This window comes from Protopterus annectens, chromosome 16.part0 (genome assembly GCF_019279795.1).
Source record: "Protopterus annectens isolate FY-2018-M chromosome 16.part0, PAN1.0, whole genome shotgun sequence".
Taxonomy (NCBI): Eukaryota; Metazoa; Chordata; order Ceratodontiformes; family Protopteridae; genus Protopterus; species Protopterus annectens.
The window spans coordinates 387,344,300-387,367,273 of NC_056750.1; the positions used below are offsets into that span (position 1 = coordinate 387,344,300).

The 22,974-nt window shown below is 39.8% G+C and overlaps 1 protein-coding gene across 7 annotated transcripts in view; it reads left to right on the forward strand.

Moving 5' to 3' along the window:
* Positions 1–22,974, forward strand: part of LOC122790699 (dual specificity testis-specific protein kinase 1-like) — a 1,196,153-nt gene that overhangs the window by 721,190 nt on the left and 451,989 nt on the right. For all 7 annotated transcript variants that reach the window (XM_044058245.1, XM_044058246.1, XM_044058247.1 and 4 more), the window contains one exon: positions 17,518–17,716. In XM_044058245.1, the coding sequence (XP_043914180.1) occupies positions 17,525–17,716 (192 nt within the window). In that variant the 5' untranslated portion in view covers positions 17,518–17,524. The remainder of the gene's footprint in view (positions 1–17,517; positions 17,717–22,974) is intronic.

The window sequence follows — 22,974 nt, forward strand, 5'->3', positions numbered from 1 at the left end:
GGCCACAGAAGTGATTCCCGGGGTGAATTTCCTGTTTCCCATCTACTCATCAAGATTCCTCTTGAAGAGCGCCAACGAGGAGCTCTGCCTCACATATATATGGACCTTATTCCAGAGCAAGGGGAGTCTCTGGGACACAAATCTGTCCCTCCAACAAGTCCTGTTTATTGCTGATGACAGGTTTATGTCCCTTGAGCATGTAGCTCTGGTGGATTGGGTTTTCCTTAGGTGAAGCATTTCTAGCAATTCGGGGTTTGACATAGTCTTGTATGTCAGGCAAAGATCACCTCTGAGTAGCCGGTATGTGACTGAGTACAGTCTGAGTTTTTTAGCCTCATGGCATAGGGCATCTGTTTAAGGCCTGTTATCCTCTTTGTGAGGTACTTTTGAGGCCTGTTCAGTTGCAGATGTCTTGTTAGGTACATTCTGAATGGGACATTATATTCAATAACTGGTCTAATGAGTGATGAGTAGAGAGGGACAATAACTTCCTTATTCCTACATGCAAACCCCTTTGTGATAAGGTGGGCCATGTAGAAGGATTTTCTAACCACTTTAGCAATGTGGTTGTCGAAGGAGAGGTTACTATCCACCTGAGTCCATAGGTCTCTTATCACACTCTCTGTGTTAAGTGGGCTGCCACCTATGTTGTAATTCATAGGTACTTGTTTTTTCCCAAAGGGGATGACAATGCACTTTTTGGCATTTACCTTGAGGCCATGGTTTTGGCACCATGTATCTGTATCTGTAAGACCCTTTTGAAGGATGTCTATGTCAGTAGGATTCTCGATTATGGCACCCAGTTTGCAGTCGTCTGTGAACTTTGTTAGTCATAGTCCCTCCCTGTTTGTTTGTACCTCCAAGAAATAGATAACGAAAAGGAGGGGTCCCAAGACTGAGCCCTGTGGTACACCACTAGTCGCAGGTTTGGAGTCAGATCTAGCGTTTCCTATTCTCACTGAATGGGTTCTATCTGTGAGCCAGTTAGCAGCCCATCTTGTAACATAGGGGTTTATATTTAGGTCGGTGAGTTTGTCTATAATTCCCAAGTGGGGAATGGTATCGAAGGCCTTTGCAAAATCAAGGTATGCCGTGTGAACCACCTTTCCCTCATCTATTGCTTTAGTGACTGTTTCAAAGAAGTCAACCAGATTTAGGAGACATGACCTTCCCTTTACTAACCCAAACTGGGTGGGGTCTAGGGTTTGTAGGTTCCCAATGTCATTGTTTATGAGTTCCATGATGATGTGCTCTATGGCCTTGCAGATGAGACTTATCAGGCTGACGGGGCGGTAATTCCCGGGGTCAGTGGTGGCACCTTCTTTATGGAGTGGGATAACTGTTGCCATGCGCAACTCTGTGGGCACATAGCCTGAGGTGAGGCTGTGGTTAAACATGGTATTAAGGTGAGGGGTTAATTCATTTTGGAGTTCATGTAGCACACAGCCTGGGATGCTGTCTGGTCCCATGAATGCTGTGTTGCTTGCCTTGGATAGTGCTGCTTTCACTTGGGTGTCTGTGATTTTAGGGGCAGCACAATCTTCTGGTATGGATATGAGCCCTTTGGGGGGTGATGGTGTGGTGAAGTTTGCACTGAACCTATCTGCCAGTATATTGGTGATATCAGTTGGTTCTGTGAATTTTGAACCATTATGCTGTAGCTCAGAGCATATCTGAGAGTTGCTATTTAGGTTTTTGACATAGCTAAAAATGCTTTGTGATTGTCTTTGGTGTCTATTGCGATTCTTCTTTCAAAGCTCGCCTTAGAGGTTTTTATGAGGGTTCTTAGCTTTTTGCTAAGGTTTGTCAGGGAGCCCCTCCATTCCTGGGTTTTTACTTTTTTTTGCAATAATTTCTTCCTTCTATTATAGAGTTTATTTATGACCGAGGTCCACCAGACTGGTTTCCTCTTTTTGGAGGAGTGAGTCTTGGTCTTGTTTGGGATAGCACAGTCCATGCACTCATGTAGGTGCTTGGAGAGTGCTTTTGAGTAGGATATAGCAGATTCAATCATATTGACATTCTGCTTGGGAGTAAAGAAGTTTGCCACCTCTGTCTTGAGTAGCATAAAGTTTGCTTTGGAGAAGATTTTCACCATGGTTTCCTTTGGGATGGGGGGGTGAGGGTGGTATGTGGATATCTAGGGTGAAGAGTTTATGGTCTGATCTGACCAATGAGAAATTTGCCACATGTGTGGAGCATTTTCCTCATGTTGGTGATGATGAGGTCCACTATATTTTTACCTCTTGTGAGGGTGTTTATAAGCTGGTCCAGAGCATTGGAGTTAATGTATTCCAAGAAGCACTGAGCAAAGGTATTAGTACTTTCATAGTTTTCCCAGTTGATGTTTGGGTAATTGAAATCACCCTGTATAAGGGTGTTTGGTTGGACTTTCATGTTTTCCAATACCTCGAGGAAAGAGGAGTGAGTGTTCTGGGGCAGGGAAGGTGATCTGTAGCAAGCTACAATATGGATTGCAGTTTTGCCCATTGTCAGTTGCACTTCGATGATCTCTGAGGCATCATACTTTGCAACCAGTCTGGAGGTGTGGTTATTCTTGATTAATATGGATACGCCTCCTCCCTTTGTATTTTAGTCTGGGTTTTGCAGCCAAAATGTGTGGTATGAGTTGTAGCCTGGAATCGCTGGGGTGCTCTCTTGAGCCTTGAACCAAGTTTCCGTTACTGCACAAATATCGATGTTCGCCATATTGAGGAGTGCCTCGAGAGAGTGCATTTTGAGGTTTAAACTTCTAGCATTAAGCAGCATGACCCTCAGTTTTTTTGTCGCTAGTACTTGTTACGGTGGTGGATTTGTTTTTTGAGCCTTGCCTAAAAAAGGCACTATGGGGGGTGGCAAGAGCCTTTGCCAGTATCCTGAATCCCAGGGGTGACAGGTGCAAGCCATCTCTGGTGAAGCATCGAGGCTTGTCGAGCATGTCATCCCAGGCAGACAGATACTGGATCTCCTTTGAATGACACCAAAAACTTAGACAATTGTTGAAATTTATCATTTTTTCCTTGTACTGAGGTATCATACTTGGAGAGGGTAAGATGCTACTCAGGGCTAGGGTCATACCTGCCTTGATTACATAATCAGAGAGCTCTTCTATGTCCCTTTTCATGTAGTCCAGGGAGGTACGTCTTAGGTCATTCACACCAACACAGGCAATGACAGAGTCATATTTGTGCTTGTTGTGGAGTGACCTGAGTGCGTGGGTAATGTGGCAGATTCTGGCGCCTGACAAGCAACTGACAGTGACCTTCTCTGTATCCAGCCTGGTGAGAGGGACATTGGTGTGCCTGACTATGGAGTCACCTATTACAAGTGTGTTAGAAATGGTGTTTTGCCTTAAGAGCTGTGGTTTTGCGGCACACTGGTTTTGGTGGTTATGTGATGATTGCGGTGTGTTTGTGGGTGCAGGTTGCTTGTGTGTCTGCTTTGGAGGTCTCTGCTTTTTCTGCAGATTTTTATTTAGAGCCTCTGAATATGTCTTTTTGTATCTATGTGTGGGGTTTGCAGTTGCATGTATGGTGGGTCTATGTGGAGTAAGTGGTGTGCTGTAGGTTGGTACCTTCTCCTCTTGACTGTCAATTCCAGTCGTGACTGGAGAGAGCTTTGCCTCAAGTTTAGCTATGTAAGTACATCTCTTGCAGATTTTGGTGTTGTGTGGTAGGAGGAGAGGGTTGTCTTTGTACATGAGGCAGTGGTGACATTGCTTCAGGATGCCCAAATTCATCAGGTGCACAGGAGAACACACTGGGAGCTGTATCTTGGACATGCCTGAATGGGTTCTTATTTGCCTGGTGTGGAAAGTGATTTGACTGTTCTCTACAAACAACTGTTGCGGATCAAGTACTATAATTTATTAGTGCTTCTGTCTCTTTTTGTGCCAAGTGCTAGTCCGAAAGCGCTGATTTCAGATTTAAATCTGGAAGGACTGGCTAGTACCAAGGGAAAAACTGAAGAGCAGACTAAGTGGTGCCAGGGATAGTTTAACCCTAGCTAACCGCCGCTGCACGATGCACAAAACCGCGTAAATGCAGTTTTTATATCAGAAAGATTAAAGAGAGAGACATTAGCCCAAAATGGCCAATAAAACTACAGTTTCTGGGCTGACACCACTCCTCCAAGGACAGGTAGGCTGTTCAGAGCTCCCCACTCTCACTGGATCATAAGCAAAACTGTAGGAAGGGTGGAGTAAAGGAAGCAGCTATGTGTAAGCTAATAGGGGTATGGCTAACATTGTAGAGGAGGTGCTGATTGGACTCTGCAAGCAATACCAGTAATCAAACATGTCTGTCAGTCATTCAATGTTTGTATTTTGAGAACTTTAGCAAGGCTAGTGTAGAGCATTGCTACAGTTTGATACTGTTTATCAGAGTTTAATTGAAAGTCAGTGAACTACAAAATAGCAAATGTGAATAATATAGCAAAGGGAGGACTTTTTTTTGTCATCAGCTTTGAGACAACTTTTTTTGTTTTTTTGCTTCAATTGGAGGGGGGGGGGGCTTTGGCTGGTGCCATTGCCTAGGGTGCAAACCAGCATTGCTGTTCCTTTGATCATAAGCATGTGCACGTTATATTTAAGATGTTGCAACACAAGATGCCACTAGGCAGTAAAATGATGGTGTAGTTACAGAAATATGGCCTTAGAGTCAATTATAAACCAGAAAATCAGATTCATGAAGTAGATATGCTGAATCATACCTACAAGGAATAGAAAGATCATCTGCTTGGAGTTGATGTCAAAGTTAGCTGGGTGATACTTCAATGACTTATGGCAGAAAAGAAGTTTTAAAAGAAGTTACACTAAAGGGTTGATCAGACCAAGAATGTGCAACTGAGAAAGAAATTCAACATTACTTGTCATATAAAAATGATGCAAGCTGCACAGAAGACTTATTGTTTAAAGTAGGCAAACAGGTAATTCCATATCAGTTGAAGAAATAGATGTTGTAAAGGATACATGAGTTGCATTTGTGAATAGTTAAATTTAAGGAGAAAGCATATGGTGAGTTGCTTTAGCCAGACATACCTGGGTAAATAGAACAAGAAATTCATAACTATAAAATATGCTACATATAATGCTTATCTCAGGAATAATCCAAAAGAAGTAATGACATCTTATTCAGTTCCAGATAGACCATGGAGTAAAGCTCATACCATACCTCTCAGTTTCCCCATATCATTTGAAAAAAAAATATGATTTTCTTTATTAATTGCACTATGAGAGGTAAGACAGTTGGAACGCTTTAATCTTCAATCCCTCATCTCTCACCATAGCCATGACTGCAACCACAAACAACATTGTAAAAGTGGTAAACCAGCTATTCCAGTTACAACTTAGAGTACTGACCAGTCGGTTCGTAGATGATTTATTATTCATCATTGAAGGAGACGTTAGTACTGTTAACAATTTTGTGACTGACATTAATGCTTTTTCCAGTTATTTGAAATTTACTTTAAGTAGTGTAGGGTTAAAAGTTAATTTTTTGGACGTGCTTCTTTGGTGGGATGAAGACGACAATAGGTTTCATAGCAGCATTTACCGTAAGGACTCATTCACTAATAGTTATTTACACTACAACAGTAACCACCCTAGGCATATTGTTAAAAACATTCCGCGAGGGCAGTTTATTAGGGCAAGTCGTTTGACTTCAAAAAATTGTATTTTAAGAAGAGAATTTGATTTTATTATTGATTTGTTTGTTAACAGAGGATATCCTATATGTGATTTAATAAAAAGTAGTAATGACATTATGAATAAGCGCTTGACAGAATACCAGGCATTATTGAATTACACAGTATATGACAATTCTAATTTGGGGTTGCTTAACAACACCAATATTGAACATAAATTGGTCTGTGCTTTGGATATGACTGTTGACAGTCAATACATTCAACAAATAGTTAGAAAGAATTGGAGAGTTATTAAGGGACAATCTGAACTTTTCCGGATTTTAGGAAACAAACCATTTTTTGTTTTTAAAAATGGTTTTAACATTAAGAAGGCTTTACAATCTAGTACCCCCCAAAATATCAATATTATTTCTGATAGAAGAGGCATGCATTGCTGTCATGAATGTAATATGTGTAGGTACATCTATGAAGGACCATATATCAGTCTCGAGAGTTATAGAAAAACCATTAGCGTGCCCACTTTTGTGAATTGTAGTACGAAAGGTGTGGTGTATATCAGCATTTGCTCTGGTTGTTCATGTTTTTATGTTGGTATGACCAGTAGAAGTCTAAAGATACGCATCAGGGAGCATATTTATGCTATTAAACATAAGGATGACAACAATGCCTTATTTAAACATTCTGTTGTTTGCCCTTCATTTAAAAAGTTTATGTTTTCTGTTCTGGAGGTTGCCCAACCTGACCTGAGAGGAGGGGATTTCAAGAACTATTTAGAACAGCGTGAAACATTATGGCAGATTAGACTTAACTCTGATGTTCATCCTGGTCTTAATGACACGATCAATGTCAAATGCTTTCTAAAGTATAGGGAACTGTCTGTGAACAAATCAATTGATTTTAGTTCTTTTTTCACTTGAATCTGTTTCTTTAAATGTTTTAATTGATGTTCAATTAATTTTTTAATTGCTTAATTAAGGTTGTTATAAATGCTTTTGTGTGTTCACTGCTTTTGTATTCTGACGAAGTCTACGGATGAAAGCGGACAATAAACTACAGTACGCTAAGTTTATTTTCTTGCCTCTTCTTGGTACTTTGTTTTTGTTTTATTCGCGATTTTTTTGGTGAGTACTGACCAGTGCTGAATGTTTTAGAGCTAGAAAAAGCAATTGTTTATACTTTTCACAGAACTGTATGGTTTGGATGGCTCTTTTTTAAAACAATCTAATGATGGGTTGAGACTGCGTATGTCATCAATGTGCAACTGAACTACTGGAGTTGCATTCCTTTTTACACCTTTGCTGAGAAGGAAACACTGGGTTGAAGACCTATTTTTTTTAATGCTGCAACTTTCAGATTTTCTGACAATATTACTATAGCATGGTTTCTGACTCTTAGTCCTGTTTCATAAAGTAGAGTCTAGTGCCACAGAGAAAAAAAGCTGTAGATGTATATTTTTTCATTAAACTTGTGGGAACTTAAAATTATTATTTTTGTATAATTTTTTTATAAGTTTTTATGTATTTACCAGTTAAGACTTAAAAAATCATGTTACATTAGCATTGCGTATGTGTGTGAATGACAACCAATGAGTTTCAGTACTGGTATCTTTTTTTTTTTTTTGTGAAAGTTATTATTGCTAACACTTCTCAGATGTCAAGGTTCTATAATATAGCGAAGCAAACTGCTGTCATTGCCATTATTTTGTCTTTTGCTGTGCATTCATCAGTTTTTGGTCTTGTTTCATATGTTAATGCATGTCATTATTGGGCGATAACACAAATAAGCGACACATACATGAGTTACAAAAACTGAGCAACAACACAAATTTTTGACATACAACAGTGAAAAAATCTAAAGTATTGGCAACTTTTTTCCCCAGGTATAAAACCCAGAGAAAGGACTGCCTGAATAGTGATACTGTTAGGGAAAGGCAGTTTAGTTTAATGTGTAGGGTTAGGAACAGGGGTTTAGCATACATATAAGGTTAGCATACATGATAGTTTGTACTGCAATGGATTCGGAGTCCCCTATCCATGTAGCCCCTTCACTTATTAACACATTACATTCATTTCTGTCTAGGTATTGGCAAGTACTGTATGTCTGGATCAGTATACAGCCAGTTAACCCCAACACAAAATTCTAGGCCTTACTGGATTATATATTGAGTAGCACCACAGCTCATGCTTTTCCTGTATATTTACATGATGCAAAACAATAGCTACATTCCCATTACAATCCACTACACTGCCTTCTCAGAGAAAACAAGCAGGATTTTTTTTTTGTATAAATGCTCTGAATAAGAACTTGACATGGTGATGGTGATGATAATGGTGGTGGAGGTCTTCTGTAGCTTGATTGCTGCGTTCCATATTCTCGCAAATTTGATTAAAAGTACTTGTAGACCAGCTGTCAAACACTGAGTGCAATTGTTAGCTTTGTTGGTGTTAATGGTAATAAGCTAGACATGAAGTTTATGCTTTATTTTCAATTTATTTATATGCTAACCAGGTAAGACCTTCTGCTCAGGAGTGACCCATGAGCTTTGTCTGGGAAAGTGACTTTTCTTAGAGTCACATAGCTGGTAAATGGAGGCTAGGGATACCAGTTCCGCGACTACATGATGATTCCCACTAGTAGCCTATAATCCTCTCTACTAAAGTGCCAGGAGTTTCTATAGTAACAATCAGACATAATCATGGGATGGAGAGTTGTGCACCTACCGATTATGTTGCTTCCTTGCATTTCTCACGTTTCCTGCTTAAAGGAAAACTCCACCTTTAAACATTAAAATGTGTTTTTTTCATTATATCTTTGTTTTTCTGGGCTATAATTTGTTTGTGTCTTTCAGTTTTTCCAGGTTAGGGGTCACCACAGCGGAACTCCGGTCCGCTAATGATTGGCAGTTGATTTTTATGTACCGGCTTGCCAGGCCTGACGCATAACCTTCAACGAAGGTACGCCCATTCACGCATGTCTCCACGCAGAAGATGCTCTAGCTGAGAATCGAACCGGACAGCGGCTTACTGTGAGGCGACAATGCTACCACAGCACCACCACCGTGGAATCATTGTAGGTACTTCTTATAAAATTGTAATGTGTTTTTCCACAAAATAACTGATATGAGGGACTGCCATATTTATATAATCTTGTTTTAGTGTTTTTCTGTCCGTTTCATAGAATCCATTTCAAGTTAAATTTAAATAAGTCATGCTAAACTTAAAGAGGCAATGTCTTCCTATCTCACTGAGTTACAAGGGCAGCAATGTGAGTTACAGTCATTCTTCACACCTTTCTGTAGCAGGAATGCTCACATCTTTTTCCTGAATTATGCTGCCACTCACTCTTCCCAAGGTGTCAGAGTTACTACTGCAATCAAGAGCTGTTAATCAACACTTCAAAGAATTGGTTCTGCTACTCACAAGTGTCTGCAGAAGTAGGAAGATTAGTGTTTTTTTTAATCCTGAATAATTATACCATGAGATTTTTTAAAACAAAGGCACATATGCCTTCATTCATTACATGCATGCTAGCACTTCATCAAAACCATATCCTTGAACACAACAAATCAGTAGATCTGTGTGTGTACGTCTAGTACTGCCTTCTAAAAGACTGTTGCAGTTACAGAAAATATAACTTACAATTGGATCACTGTAGAAAAAAATACAAAAAAATTTAGTCAATTTTTAGGGTTGCCATCTTTTTTAGTTGACATAGTTAGATGTTCTTGCTGAAACTTGAGATTTTTCAGGACAAACTAAACCATTATCAAATAAAACATGATTATTTTCATCTTATTACCAAAATAAAGAATCATTGGATGCTGCTGGGTGTTTTGTACTACCTTATATGATATAATGTTAAGATTACTTAAATGAAGACTGACATTTAGACAAACATAAGTAAAATACTTTTCTAATCTCCTCAGGGACAGAATTGAATTACCAAAATTGTGATACCAACAAGTAATAATCCTACAAACTAGGTGCACTGATACTGTTGTTCTTCCTCTGCAATAAATGCAGAGGAACTGATCACCTATGCAATATTGCTATGTATCTGTGGTATATTATGCAGATGGAGACAAACTCCTTGGCAAAAGTATGTGACAAGTTAAGATTATTAAAAAAAAGTGAGCAGCCTTTCCCTTCCTTTGATTCCAAGGAAAGGGAATAAAAGCTTTATAAAGTGCAGGTAGGTCTTTGGTACTTAAACAATACTGGAGTCATAATGTAGGGAAAAAGAAACATAAACTGTAGGAAAGTGCGACAATGTGAAGTATTGCCAGCTATGTCAGAGGAAGTAGGGCAGTGTATGTGTAACATATGCCAGCACAGCTAGCTAGAATTTTGTAAAGAATTGTATGTCATTTGTATTTTAAACTGATTTGTACAGATGTTTGTGGTTAAAAATCTATTTGTAAAGCTGCTTGTTCATCGGTTCATAGGTAGGTACTAGGCTATCGGCCCAAGGGCCTAAGTAAGCCTAGCCAACAAGGTTTCCTGGCTTACGCCACTCAAGAAAGTTAATTTACTGTGCCCCTGTCGAGCAGAGCCGCAGAAGTGATCCCCGGGGTGTATTTCCTATTTCCCATTCACTCATCAAGATTTTTCCTTGAAGAGTCATAATGAGGAACTTTGCTTGACATAGATGGGTAGCTTGTTCAAGAGTATAGGAAGTCTCTGGGACAGGAATCTATCCCTCTAGTATGTCCTGTTTATTGTGGTGACCAGGTTTAGGTCCCTAGAACATGTAGCTCGGAGGGATTCGGATTTCTTAAGGTGTAGCATGTTCAACAGCTCTGGGTTTAACATAGTTTTATATGTTAGTCAGAGATCTCTTCAGAGTAGGCGATATGCTACAGAGTAAAGCTGGAGTTTTTTGAAATGGTCACTTTAGGGCATCTGTTGAGGCCAGTAATCCTTTTTGTGAGGTACTTCTGTGGCCTTTCCAGCTGCTGCAGATGTCTTGTGAGATACATTTCAGAAGGGGCGATGCACTCTATAATGGGTCTAATGAGTGCCGAGTAGAGGGGAACAATGACCTCTTTTTTCCTGGATGAGAACCCTTTTGTGATGAGGTGTGCCACATAGAAGGATTTCCTGACTACAGTGGTGATGTGATTATCAAAGGAGAGACTACTGTCCACCTGAGTCCCAAGATCTCTTATCGCACATTCTGCGTTAAGTAGACTGCTGTTTAATGTGGTAGTTCATGGGTACAGGGTTTTTACCAAAAGAGATGACAATGCACCTTTTGGCATTGAGCCTGAGGCCATGCTTCTGACACCAGGCATCTGTCTCAGTGAGGTCCTTCTGTAGGATGTCCACATCATTTGGGGACTTTACTATGGCTCCTAGTTTGCAGTCATCTGCGAACTTCATTAGCCAGAGGCCTTCTCTGTTAGCCTGTACTTCAGCGAAGTAGATACCAAACAGCAGAGGTCCCAGGACTGATCCCTCTGGTACTCCACTTGTCACTGGTTTGAAGTCAGAGTTGGAGTCTGCAACTTTTACAGTGTGGGTTCTGTCAGTGAGCCAGTTGGCAACCCATCTTGTGATGTAGGGATTTATACCTAGTTTAGTGAGTTTAGCTATAATTCCAGAATGGGGATGGTGTCAAAAGCCTTGGCAAGGTCAAGATAGGCTGTGTGAACCACCTTACCCTCTTCTGCGGCTTTGGTGACTGCCTCAAAGAAGTCAATCAGGACGCATGATCTGCCTTTCACAAACCCGAACTGGGTGGGGTCCAGAGTTTGGAGGTTACCAATGTCTTTGTTTATGAGTTCCATGGTGATACATTCCATGGCCTTGCAGACCGGGCTCGTCAGGCTAATAGGGCGATAGTTCCCAGGATCAGTGGTGGCTCCCCCTTTGTGGAGGGGATAACTGTTGCTGTGCGACTTCAGTGGGCACAAAGCCTAATGTGAGACTATGATTGAACATGGTGCTTAGATGGGGAGCCAGTTCATTCTGAAGTTCATGTAAAACGGAGCCTGGGATGTTGATCGGTCCCATGGATGCTGTGTTTTTGGTTTTAGAGAGTGCAGCTTTTACCTGCATAGATGTGATTACAGGGACTCTGCATTCTTTCTGTATAGATATGGGCCCTTTAGGGGGTGAGAGAGGGGTAATGTTAGCACTGAACCTATCTGCCAGGATGTTTGCAATATCAGTTGGTTCTGTAATTTTAATGCCATTGTGCTGTAACTCAGAGCAGATCTGGATGTTGCCATTGAGATTCTTGACATAGCTATAGAATGCTTTGTGGTTGCCCTTAGAATCAGTGGTGATTTTGTTTTCATAGCTAGCTTTGGAGGATCTTATAAGGGATCTCAGCTTCCTACTGAGGCTGACCAGGGAGCTACTCCACAAATGAGATTTTGCTCTCTTTTGCAACAGTTTCTTCCTTCTTTTGTAAAGTTTATTTATGGCAGGGGACCACCAGATTGGCTTCCTTTTTTTGGAGGATAGCTTCTTGGTTCTGTTTGGGATAGCACGATCCATGCACACGTGTAAGTGCTTATAGAGTGCATTTGTGTAGGATTCAGCAGTCGTAACTGTAGTGTCCATCTGCATGGGTGTCATGAAGTTCACCACTTCTGTCTTAAGAAGCATGAAGTTGGCTTTGGAGAAATATTTTTATCGTGGTTTCCTTAATGGTGGGTGGGGGTGGGATTAGCTTATTAGGGTGATTAGCTTATGGTCAGATCTGACCAACGAGGAGTTGACTTCAGGTGTGAAACACCAGTCACTCATGTTGGTAATGACTAGGTCTAGGATATTGTTGCCCTTGGTGGGGGTGTGGATAAGTTGATCCAGAGCATTGGAATTTATGAATTCCAGAAAGCATTGAGCAAAGGAGTTGGTACATGAGTAGTTTTCCCAGTTAATGGTGGGGTAGTTGAAATTGCCCATCATTAAGGTGTTTGGTTGAACCCTAATATTTTCCAGTATATCAAGAAAAGAGGAGTGGGAATCCTGGGGCATGGTGGGGGATCTGTAGCAAGCTATAATTTGGATTTCAGTTTTGCCCAGAGTTAGTTTCACTTGGATAATCTCGGATGCATTATGCTGCGTAACTAGCCTGGAGGTGTGAATATCCTTAATGAATATGGACACACCTCCATCTTTGGTGTTCTGGTCCAGGTTAGATGCCCGAAAAGTGTGGTATGAATTATAGCCTGGTAATGCAGGGGTGCTCTCTAGAGCCTTAAACCAAGTCTCAGTCACTGCACAGATATCGATGTTCTTTATTTTAAAGAGTGCCTTGAGTGAGTGCATTTTGAGATTTAGACTTCTAGCACTGAGTGGAATTACCCTCAGTTTTTGCTTGCTTGTTCCTGTTATGGTGGTGAATTTGTCATTTGAACCTTGCCTAAAAAAGGCACTATAGGGGCGGCAGGAGCCTCAGCCAGTATCCTAAATCCCAGGGGCAACAGGTGCAGGCCATCTCTGGCAATGGTCAACCATGTCATCCCGGGCAGACCAATACTGGATCCCCTTAGAATGACTCCATAAGCTTAGCCAATTGTTGAAGTCAGTCATTTTGTCCTTGTACTATGGTATCCTTCTGGGTGATGGCAGAATGCTACTCAGGGCTAGGGTCATAGGGCTACAAGATCAGAGAGCTCTTCCACATCTCTTTTCATGTAGTCCAGAGAGGTATGTCTCCGGTCATTCACACCAACATGATCAATGACAGAGCCATATTTGTAAATCAAAATAACTACCAACCTTTTTGTTGAGCTGTATTTGGAACCTTTTTATTGGGCTGTATTTGGAACCTTTTTGTTGGGCTGTATTTGGAACCTTTTTGTTGGGCTGTATTTGGAACCTTTTTGTTGAGCTGGATTTGGAACCTTTTTGTAGAGCCATATTTGTACTTGTTGTGGAGTGACCTGAGTGCGTGGGTTATGTGGTGGATCCTGGCACCCGACAGGCAGTGGACAGTAACCTTCTCGTTGTTTAGCCTGGTGAGTGGGACATCAGTGTGCCTGACTATAGAGTCACCTATGACTAGTGTGTTGGGTACGTTGGTTTGCCTTATGGGCTGTGGTTTACTGGCACACAGAGTCTGTGGGCTATGTGTCATTTGGGTTGTGTTGGGGGGGTGAAGGTTGCTTGCGTTTCTGCTTTGGAGGTTTCTGTTGCTTGAGCAGATTATTATTGAGAGCCTCTGTTAATGTCTTTGTGTTTCTATGTGTGGATTTTTGTGGTATAGGTTTAGTGGGACTATGTGATGAGTGTGGTGTGGTGCAAGTGTTTACCTTCTCCTCTTGACTGTCAAGTTCAGTCTTGGTTGGAGAGAGCTTTACCTCCAGTTTGGCTAGATAAGTGCATCTCTCATAGGTTGTGGTGTTGGGTGGTGTTGTGTTAAAAATATACCAACAGTGGGTCTTGACTGTCTTGTAACTGATTAAATGTATATGTTTAACAGAGGAGAGGATAGTAGGTGGCCATGTTGATACAGTGGTTAGCATTGTTGGCTCACAGCAAGAGCTTCTCTGGTTCTATTCTCAGCTGGGGTGCCTTCTGTGTGGAGTCTGCATGTCCTCCCTGCAGTCGTGTGTTTTTTCTCCCACTACTCCAGTTTCCTCCCACATTCCAAAGACATGCAGTAGGTGGATTGGAAACTCTAAATTGGCTGTAGGTGAGAGAATGCATGAATGAGTGGTGCAAGTGAACTACTGAGGCAGGACTAGCCACCCAGTGGTGTAAACCTTGTCTTGAGATGATTGTCACTGTAGAAGTGACACCCTGTCCACATGTGCAAAATGGGAAAAGGGGTTGAGGATGGATGGATGGTACTGGAAGAGAAGAGGTTAATTTCAGTCAAGCTAACTTTGAAAAATAGTAAGAAATTAAATTACTTAATTTAGGCCATAAAGATTGTATCTTACAGTTCTGACTGCAGCCAGAGTCCAAATGTCTGTGAAAACAATGACTAGGAATCCTTGTTGTATTGTCCCCAGCAGAGAACTAATTGCAACTCAGAAAGAGTGGAAGTGTTTTATGGTTTTATGACTTCCAGAAGCTGCAGTAGATCTTAGCAAGCTCTATGTGTGTGTGTGTATTATTAGCACATATGTGCTAAATCCTGGCAGCTTCTAACCAAGGGGGTAGTATGGGAACCAGAAGTCAGATGACCAGATGTATGTTATGTCATTCTGTAATCTATCACTAAAATGATGTTTTATTACAAGATGAGTTTAAAGTCTCAGCACATTCTGTTTTTGGAACCTGACAAGAAAGGACCCCTCACCTGCTTTATCTTGCCTTGCTGTAGTAAATGAATCAGGGAATAGTAATTCTTTAGATCAGTCAGGAAAATATAGTGAGCTTAATTAAGTACTGTCTTTCCTGTATCTGTGTGAATCTATTCATCTGTTATTTTAATATTTCCTATAATTGAAATGCTGTTGTTTATTGTAAATAGATATTCCATACGTTCATGTTCTTTTATTATTTATTATTAAATATAGTTAAACTTTTCATTGTGGCTGGTTCTTTAGAGAATATTTTAACCTTTGAGAGTACTTATATCTGTTTGGTGACTCTGTGGCCACTCCTGAAAGCCTTACTGCATTGGTCAAACACTATCATTTGTATTAATATTAATTTCACTCAATATAATTAGGTACCCTTTTAAGAGCCTTAGAGTAGCTAGCTTTGGAGTGTCTGGGCAGAAGGGGACATAGCTAATAAATCTGTGCCGGCCTTTCCCAGGTGTGTGTGTTTGTGTGTTTGTGTGTGTGTGTGTGTGTGTGTGTGTGTGTGTGTGTGTGTGTGTGTGTGTGTGTGTGTGTGTGTGTGTGTGTGTGTGAAGATCAAATCTCAGTGTGTGTGTGTGTGTGTGTGTGTGTGTGAAGATCAAATTTCAGAGTGTGTGTGTGTGTGTGTGTGTGTGTGTGTGTGTGTGTGTGTGTGTGTGTGTGACCTGCTTGGAGCAGGGATACATAGCACTGTTTTCACTCAGAAAGTGGTGGAGGACTTGGCTTGGACACTCAGCTGAGGACTCAACTCTATAGCTGTGCCAGTGGGGAGTCTTACTGGGAATCTTGAGAGAGAGGGAAAACCACCCCCTGGACTGATATAGTTCCCTGTGTAATCTTAAGGAAAATTATGCTTGATGCAGAAAGCTACATCTGGAAATACTCTGTGTATCCATTTTTGTTCCAAGTGAAAATCCCTCTCCGGTGTCAATGGCAAAGATTCAGGCTCCTTGATTACTGGCCCAGAGTGGGGATGTCACAGAAAGTGTGGACTTTTCCTTTAAAGATACATTGGATGGTTTTAAATATACCTCTACTATTTTGTGTTTTATCTTACTATTCAAGAATAACTGATATGTATATAATATTACACTGTTTTGATTATTATTATTATTATTTTTTGTTGGTTTACATCTAGGAAATATCTTAATTTTGCCTTATCCAGCACACTACCAGGAACAAGCCTGTATGACACCATATGATATTGCTCATTCTTGCAAGCATGTCGCAATGTAATGATATGCAGGAAATTTCATTTCAGTTATCATTTTTAAAGTGATTTTTTTCAAGCACTACTCCATTTGTGATTAATAAAGTCCCTATTTAAGCCATTGTTAATCAAAAATATAAAATATAACAGTGGTGTACCAATTAGTGTTGTTGCTGCATAGTGCTTGTTTTACAGGTTTGATTCCTAAATGCTTGCATTCTGTGCATAGTCTGCATGCCTTCCTTGTGTGTACATGAGTTTTGGGGGATACATAAGTATCCTCCCACATCCCAAAAACATGCTGATAGGGGAAGTGGCAATTCTATATTGCCTGAATGTGTCTGAGATAGTATCTTTGTTCATCCTACAATGTAATGGCATTCTGCCTAAGACTGTCTGCATAATGTGCATCCGGTGAGGGGCAGGATAAATATGGCTGTCCTCAACAATGAGTAGACGATAAACTAGGTACTGGAAACTTTCCATTAAAGGGTAGGATAAATATGGCTGTCCTCAACAATGAGTAGACGATAAACTAGGTACTGGAAACTTTCCATTTAAACACATGTAAAGATAACATTAATTTTTTATGACAAAGGGGGATGTTCAGTTCATAGGTTTAGGCAGTAAATGCATTACATTTTATCGTCATCATAACAGTATTATTATTACTATTTGTAACAGTACATGCTATACATTTATTGTCATCATCATCATTGTTGTTATTATTATTTACAAAAGTATGTACTTTACATTTTATTATCAGCATTGATGTTACTATTATATTATTATAAGCAGTAGTAACTAGTAATGGATATCCAATACAAAATATTTATTTCTTGATCCAGCTTTTGTGCACCAATGCTTTTTTCTGGGTTGCATAGTATACAAGCGAAGATGGAAGAATTCAGACTTAGGTCCCCTCGTTTGTAGCGCTTTACTGTAACTGTACCTTGGTAACTCTTTAAGGTAACTAACATGTTGTGCTCCCTTAACACAGGCAAACCATGGCAAATTCTGAATATTAGACAGTATAAGAAATCCATATATGGTTATCTATACCTAAAATAAAACAAAGAGGTTTTGATATTTTACAAGTATGGCATGTTGAAAAGGTAATACAAAATAGAATGTTTTTGCAAACCACCTTGAGAAGCATCAGCAGCTATTTTTCCCTTTTATATTTTTTAACCTTTTTCACCTATAAAACTATATATTCCACTGTTAATAATTAGTAGGATTTATCTGCATGAGCCAGCCTTTTCTGTTCTTATTGTTCTCCTACATTTTCTTTATAAATGCGGTTCAGGTTCCAGTTGTTGAGTAGTCATACATTAAATTTTCTGTTTACTAACTTTTAATTTTGACATCTTCTGTGTTATTTCTGCTGCAGGTTTCCAATGATGTGTGAGAATGGAACGATAACCAATGAGCTAACCAGCTGCACAGCACAATATTACCAGGAAACTTCTGATTCCTACTATCATGTAGATCGCTGGCAGAAACTTCGAACTGCTGTTAGGAAACTAGAATTCTGGGAAAATTTTAACACTGAGCTAATAGGCACTGGATTTTTCTCCAGAGTGTACAAGGTAAGATTTGTTACTTATAGACATATTGCTTGGAGTATTGTTCTTCTCTGTGACTCAAGCTGATAATCAGTGAACAGTGAAATCCAGAGGTTTTGGGCTTTCACGTTAAATATGACATCCATTAACCAAACTTTAGGAAAAGGCTTTTAGCAAAGTGATTCCTGCTTGCTGAAATCACCTTTGAGAAAATTTTGCAAATGCATAGAATTTGATCCAATTTAAGACTAAACTGGCAGATGATTTTATGCCTTATGACAAATGTCATTGGGTGACAATGCTGAGTGTTGCATGTTTTGTCTAATTGTTAAATGTTATTCTCTGCTATTGTTGTAACTACTGTACATGTTACTCTCTGGCTAGTGTACATGTTTTTATATTATGCTACACATTTTTTTGCATCTGTGTTTCTTTAACTTGCTGATTGAATTTTTGATTTTTTTAAACAACCTTTACTACTGAGTATCTCAAAAACAAGAAAAAATTATAATGCGATATGAGCTTGTCAGGACCTAGTCGGTATTACACAAGTCATTATAAGACATGTAAATGGCTGCATAGAGGATGCCATTACTAAAACTAAAATCAAACCCAAATGGTGGAATATTCACTTAAGCAGAGATCATTCCTTCCTTCCCCCTCTCTCCCTTTAGCAAGGTACAAGGGAGTTAAAGGGTTCACTGGAAATTTAAGTATACACACAGCAGTCTCATACAAATAGGTACACTAAGTCCATTCAATCCAACCATCATTTAATTAGAACAAACTGTATACCACCTCTGGCCTTGTGCTTTAAATTTACTGGAAATTTAAGTATACTCACACATCAGTGTCATCAAAATAAGCAGTCTGAGTCCATTAAATCCAACCACCATTTAACTAGGACAAACTGTGTAACACCTCTGGCCTTGTGCTTTAAGTAAGTATGGTCTTCTGCATATATTTTACCCTGCATACTGACTAGTCTGGAGACAAGTGCTTCAGTGTCCTAGTTTGTAAGCAATAACCTTATAGTCTGTAAACCCTCCTCTAATGACATCCTGCTGGTCATCTTTTATTCTCTCTCCTTCCTAACAGACGCTGACATTTACTCCTACTACTCAAATTGTTTCTTTCTCTTATATTTTTCTTCACTTCTTTTAGACTTGTTACTTGCATTATTTATATCCCTTCTCTTCTTAGTGGAACTGCATGCCTTCAGGGAAGTCACCCTTGGTCTCCCCTTTCTTTTCTTATTTCTCCTTGCCTGAGATAGTTAATAAACCAATTACAGCTGTGAGCTAGTATTTGTACACAGTAACCATCACTTCAGTGCACTCAACTGTCTCTTGTGTGTTTTTTTTTTTTTTTGTAAAAGTGCCCCTGCAAGCATATAGATAAGTATGTAACAGTGAAGTTTGCAGTTTGAACACCAGTCTGTGGGCTGTTTGCATGTAGATTATAAATATTATGGTAGCCTAAACAAAGAACTTTGTCCATTATAACAGCTCCATTTTCTTAGACCACAGCATTCCTATTGGTACTTTCCCCTTTAAATGTGCTCAAGTCATTGTTTTTAGCAGTCCACTGTCTCCCTTCCTTAAGTTTATTTTTCTTCTTGTGAAACCACTTTTGAGTTCTCAGCCAGTATTTTTCCACAGCTGAACTACTGCATTCTGGCTTACTTTTTCTCATTATTTTGCTGGTCTGGGGTGGGGGCAGGCTTTTGTACTTTGCATTTCAAAGTCCATAGAAACCTTCTTACATTACACAGTTGTTCAAACAGTCAAGTGCAATATTTTTCTGTTATCAATATTAGTCCGGTCAAGGTGATATTGGACTAACTCTCTTACTAAAACTGTTTCCTAGAGCAACAAAACCATGACATTCATCTACTAGCGCAGAACTCTTTTAAACTGCATTGTTCCTTTTACTTAGCTCTCAGCAGATTTGTGGCTGTTTACGTTAAGTCACTGATTGTTTTCTCTGTCTCTTGACAAGTTTTAAGTTGCAAGTGTGCTTTCTCTTTAGCAACTTCCACCTCTGTAAAATCTTAGAATGTACACATATAAATGTAACTACTGTTTATATATAAATGTAAATAGAAATGTAACTACTGTTTGTGTATAAATGTAAATAGAAATGTAACTAGTCTATGTTTGACTGGAACTTAATAGAATGCAATGTTGGCAAATGGAGCTTTTCTCACTGGGCCTCCATTGAAAATGGGTATTACCTAGTCAGACTTTCCTGGTAAACAAAGATAAATAAATGAATAATAAAAGAAGAAAGCTCATGTCCAGACGAAGAGTAACTCCCTTAAAGACAAGTGATCTCTTCTAGAACTAAGCAGGAAACTAAGAGGTCTTATTAAATCCAACAAGGCCAGTCAATAGGTCACAGACGCTAATGACAATTGGAAGGTCTTCTTTCTTCAGCTCTGTCTGCAAACCTTAAAGGTAACATACAGCAGTGTGCTGAACTGGTGACGAATGGTACCACATTCACTGTTCAGGGTGACACAGAAATATCTATTGACTGATAAATTCAACTCGGACTTCACCCCCTCCTCCCCAGTTCCCCTGGGTAAAATCTCCTCCAACATACTACCCCAAACTATTAGAAGGGACCAGTTGTAGGCAGTACTCACTAAAGTCAAGAACACCACATCCATGGGTCCTGACAACATCCCCAGTTGCCTCCTGAACAGTCTAAAACATGACCTATCTGGATCATTTGAGGTATTCTTCAACTAAAATCTTGAAACAGGCTGTGTACCAGGTGAAAGGAGGACTGCAAGAGTCAGAACATCAACTGACCCAGGGAACTACAGACTCATCAGTCTAACAAGCCTAGTATGCAAAGTCATAGAATGCATTATTATAGAAATGATAAACAAGGACATCGGCAACCTATAGAGTCTGGCCCCATCCCAGTTTGGCTTTTGTTAAGGGAATGTCATGTCTACTTAACCTGGTAAACTTCTTTGAGAGGGACAAATGGATGAGAGTAAAACAGTACATACTGGGTATCTTGACTTGGCCAAGGCATTTGATACAATACCCCACTCAGGCATTAACATGCTCGCTGATATAGGCATAAATCCCTACATAACTTGCTGGATTGCAGCTAGCTCACAGATAGGATCCAAGAAGTCATGTTTGGTGAAACCACCTCTACCAAGAGACCAGTCACCATTGAAGTACATCAGTGCTCTGTGCTGGGCCCACTCATGTTTTGGCAACTATGTCTCAGAAGTCAAGGTTAATGTTCAAGGCCTCTGGCTTACCAAGATGACTGCAAATTTGATGCTATTATAGATTTCCCCTCAAAACAGCAACACCTTGCAATAGGGTTTAACACAGACAAATGACTGGAGCCAAAGCCATGGCCTAAAACTCCATGCCAAAAAATACATTATAATGCCCTTTGGGAAACTGTCAACCCAAGTTAATTACTGCATCTTTAAAACCCCTCTCAGAGTCGGCCTAGTAGATCTGGGATCATATGTTGACAGCAATCTTGCCTTTGACCAACAAGTGGCTAGGGTAGTAAGAAAATCATTCTATGTCATCCAACTTTATTTACTTACTTACTTACTTATTTTATTTTATTTTACAGTTGTTGACCAGGATAGTCTGACTGGATACTTGTCCATTTTCAGCGGAGGCCTGGGAAGAAAAGCTCTGTGCATACAGACAGACAAACTGTTACATTAAACAAGTTAAAGCACTGTTACAGATACAATACATAGGATAAAAGTCATTCATTCTGTCATATGTAAATCTTATTTGTTATAGAGTTAACAAATAGGAGGCAATGTAGGGGTGGCCAAAAGACTTCTTTAGCACATGTTTATATTGCCAAAGTTAGTGAGGATTAGAGCAAGGACATAGCCAATGCCTTTTAAAGTACTGTTTTAGACTTTTTTTGAATTGGGTTAGAATTGGTTCTGAAGTGAGTTCAGCAGGAAGTGAGTTCCATATTTTGCCAACAGAGTTGGCATATAGAGAGTCTCCAGATGAGTTGTTGCTTTTGAGTGTTTGGACTAGTAATTTGTTGGATGAGCGAGGTATCTTGAGGTTGCTGTAAGGGGTGATAATTTTTGTAAGTATGGGTGTGTTTTCAGGTTGGTAGAGAATTGTATGTGATACTATTAGCTGATTTTGGATAGGCAATTCTAGCCACCATAGATTCTTTAGGTTCAGATAGTGGTGTTTTCTGTATGCTGCTCCAGTGGCAAATCTAGCAATATGATTAAAGCAGCTAGAGAGTTTATTAAGGTCAGACTTATTCAAGTTTGTGAAGAGAGGGGATGCATAAAGGAGGGTGGAAAGTAGATGTGTACAGATAATTACCATCCTAGCTAGTGGAGTGAGGAAAAGTTTGAATTGTATAGTGAGCCAAGTTTTTTATTAACTTTTTTAATATGCATATCAAGCTTGAGGTTATTATCAACTGTTACACCTAAGAGTTTGGTACAGGGATTTGGGACAATGACAGTGCCACTGTTAGATTTTATAGTAAAGGTTGGAGCAGAGGCTTTACGAGTGGAGAAGAAAAGCAGTAGCTTTGTTTTGTTAGGATTTAATAGGAGACGTCAGTTACAGAGCCGATTTCCGACAGTATTAAAAACATTTTGAGATAGAGTCTGCAGACTTAAAGGGGAGGTGGCAGAGCAAATCAAAGTGGAGTCCTCCGCATATTGAATGCAGGTGGCTGTTGGGATGACTGTGTACAGGTCATTAATAAAGATAGAAAATAATAGGGGTCCTAATATAGAGCCCTGTGGGACCCTGAGAGTGATAGGTAGAAGGGAAGAAGGGAAGATAGTTTGTTCTGCCATAGTACAGCCTGTTGTCTATCACTCAGATAAGATTTGAACCATTGGATAGCCTGGACATCTAGGGGAAATAGTTTTAAGTGTGTGTATGAGTAGTTGGTGGTGGACCATGTCGAAGGCTTTGGAGAGATCAAGAAAGAGGGCAGAAGAAAGCTTATTCTTGTTTCAGTTTTGATTAATAACATTGGAAAAGGAGAGGAGGGCTGTGGTTGTACTGTGTAATGGTCTGAAACCATGCTACAAGTTAGCCAAGAGATTGTGCTGAATGAGATGGCTCAGGAGCTGTTTATGGATGCACTTCTCCATAATTTAAACCAGGGGTGACAAAATAGCTATAGGTCTGTAATTTGACAGTTCAGTGGAACTGCCCCCTTTGTGGAGTGGAATAACATGGGATGTCTTCCAGATGTAGGGGATAGTGGCTTCTGATATAGTTCTA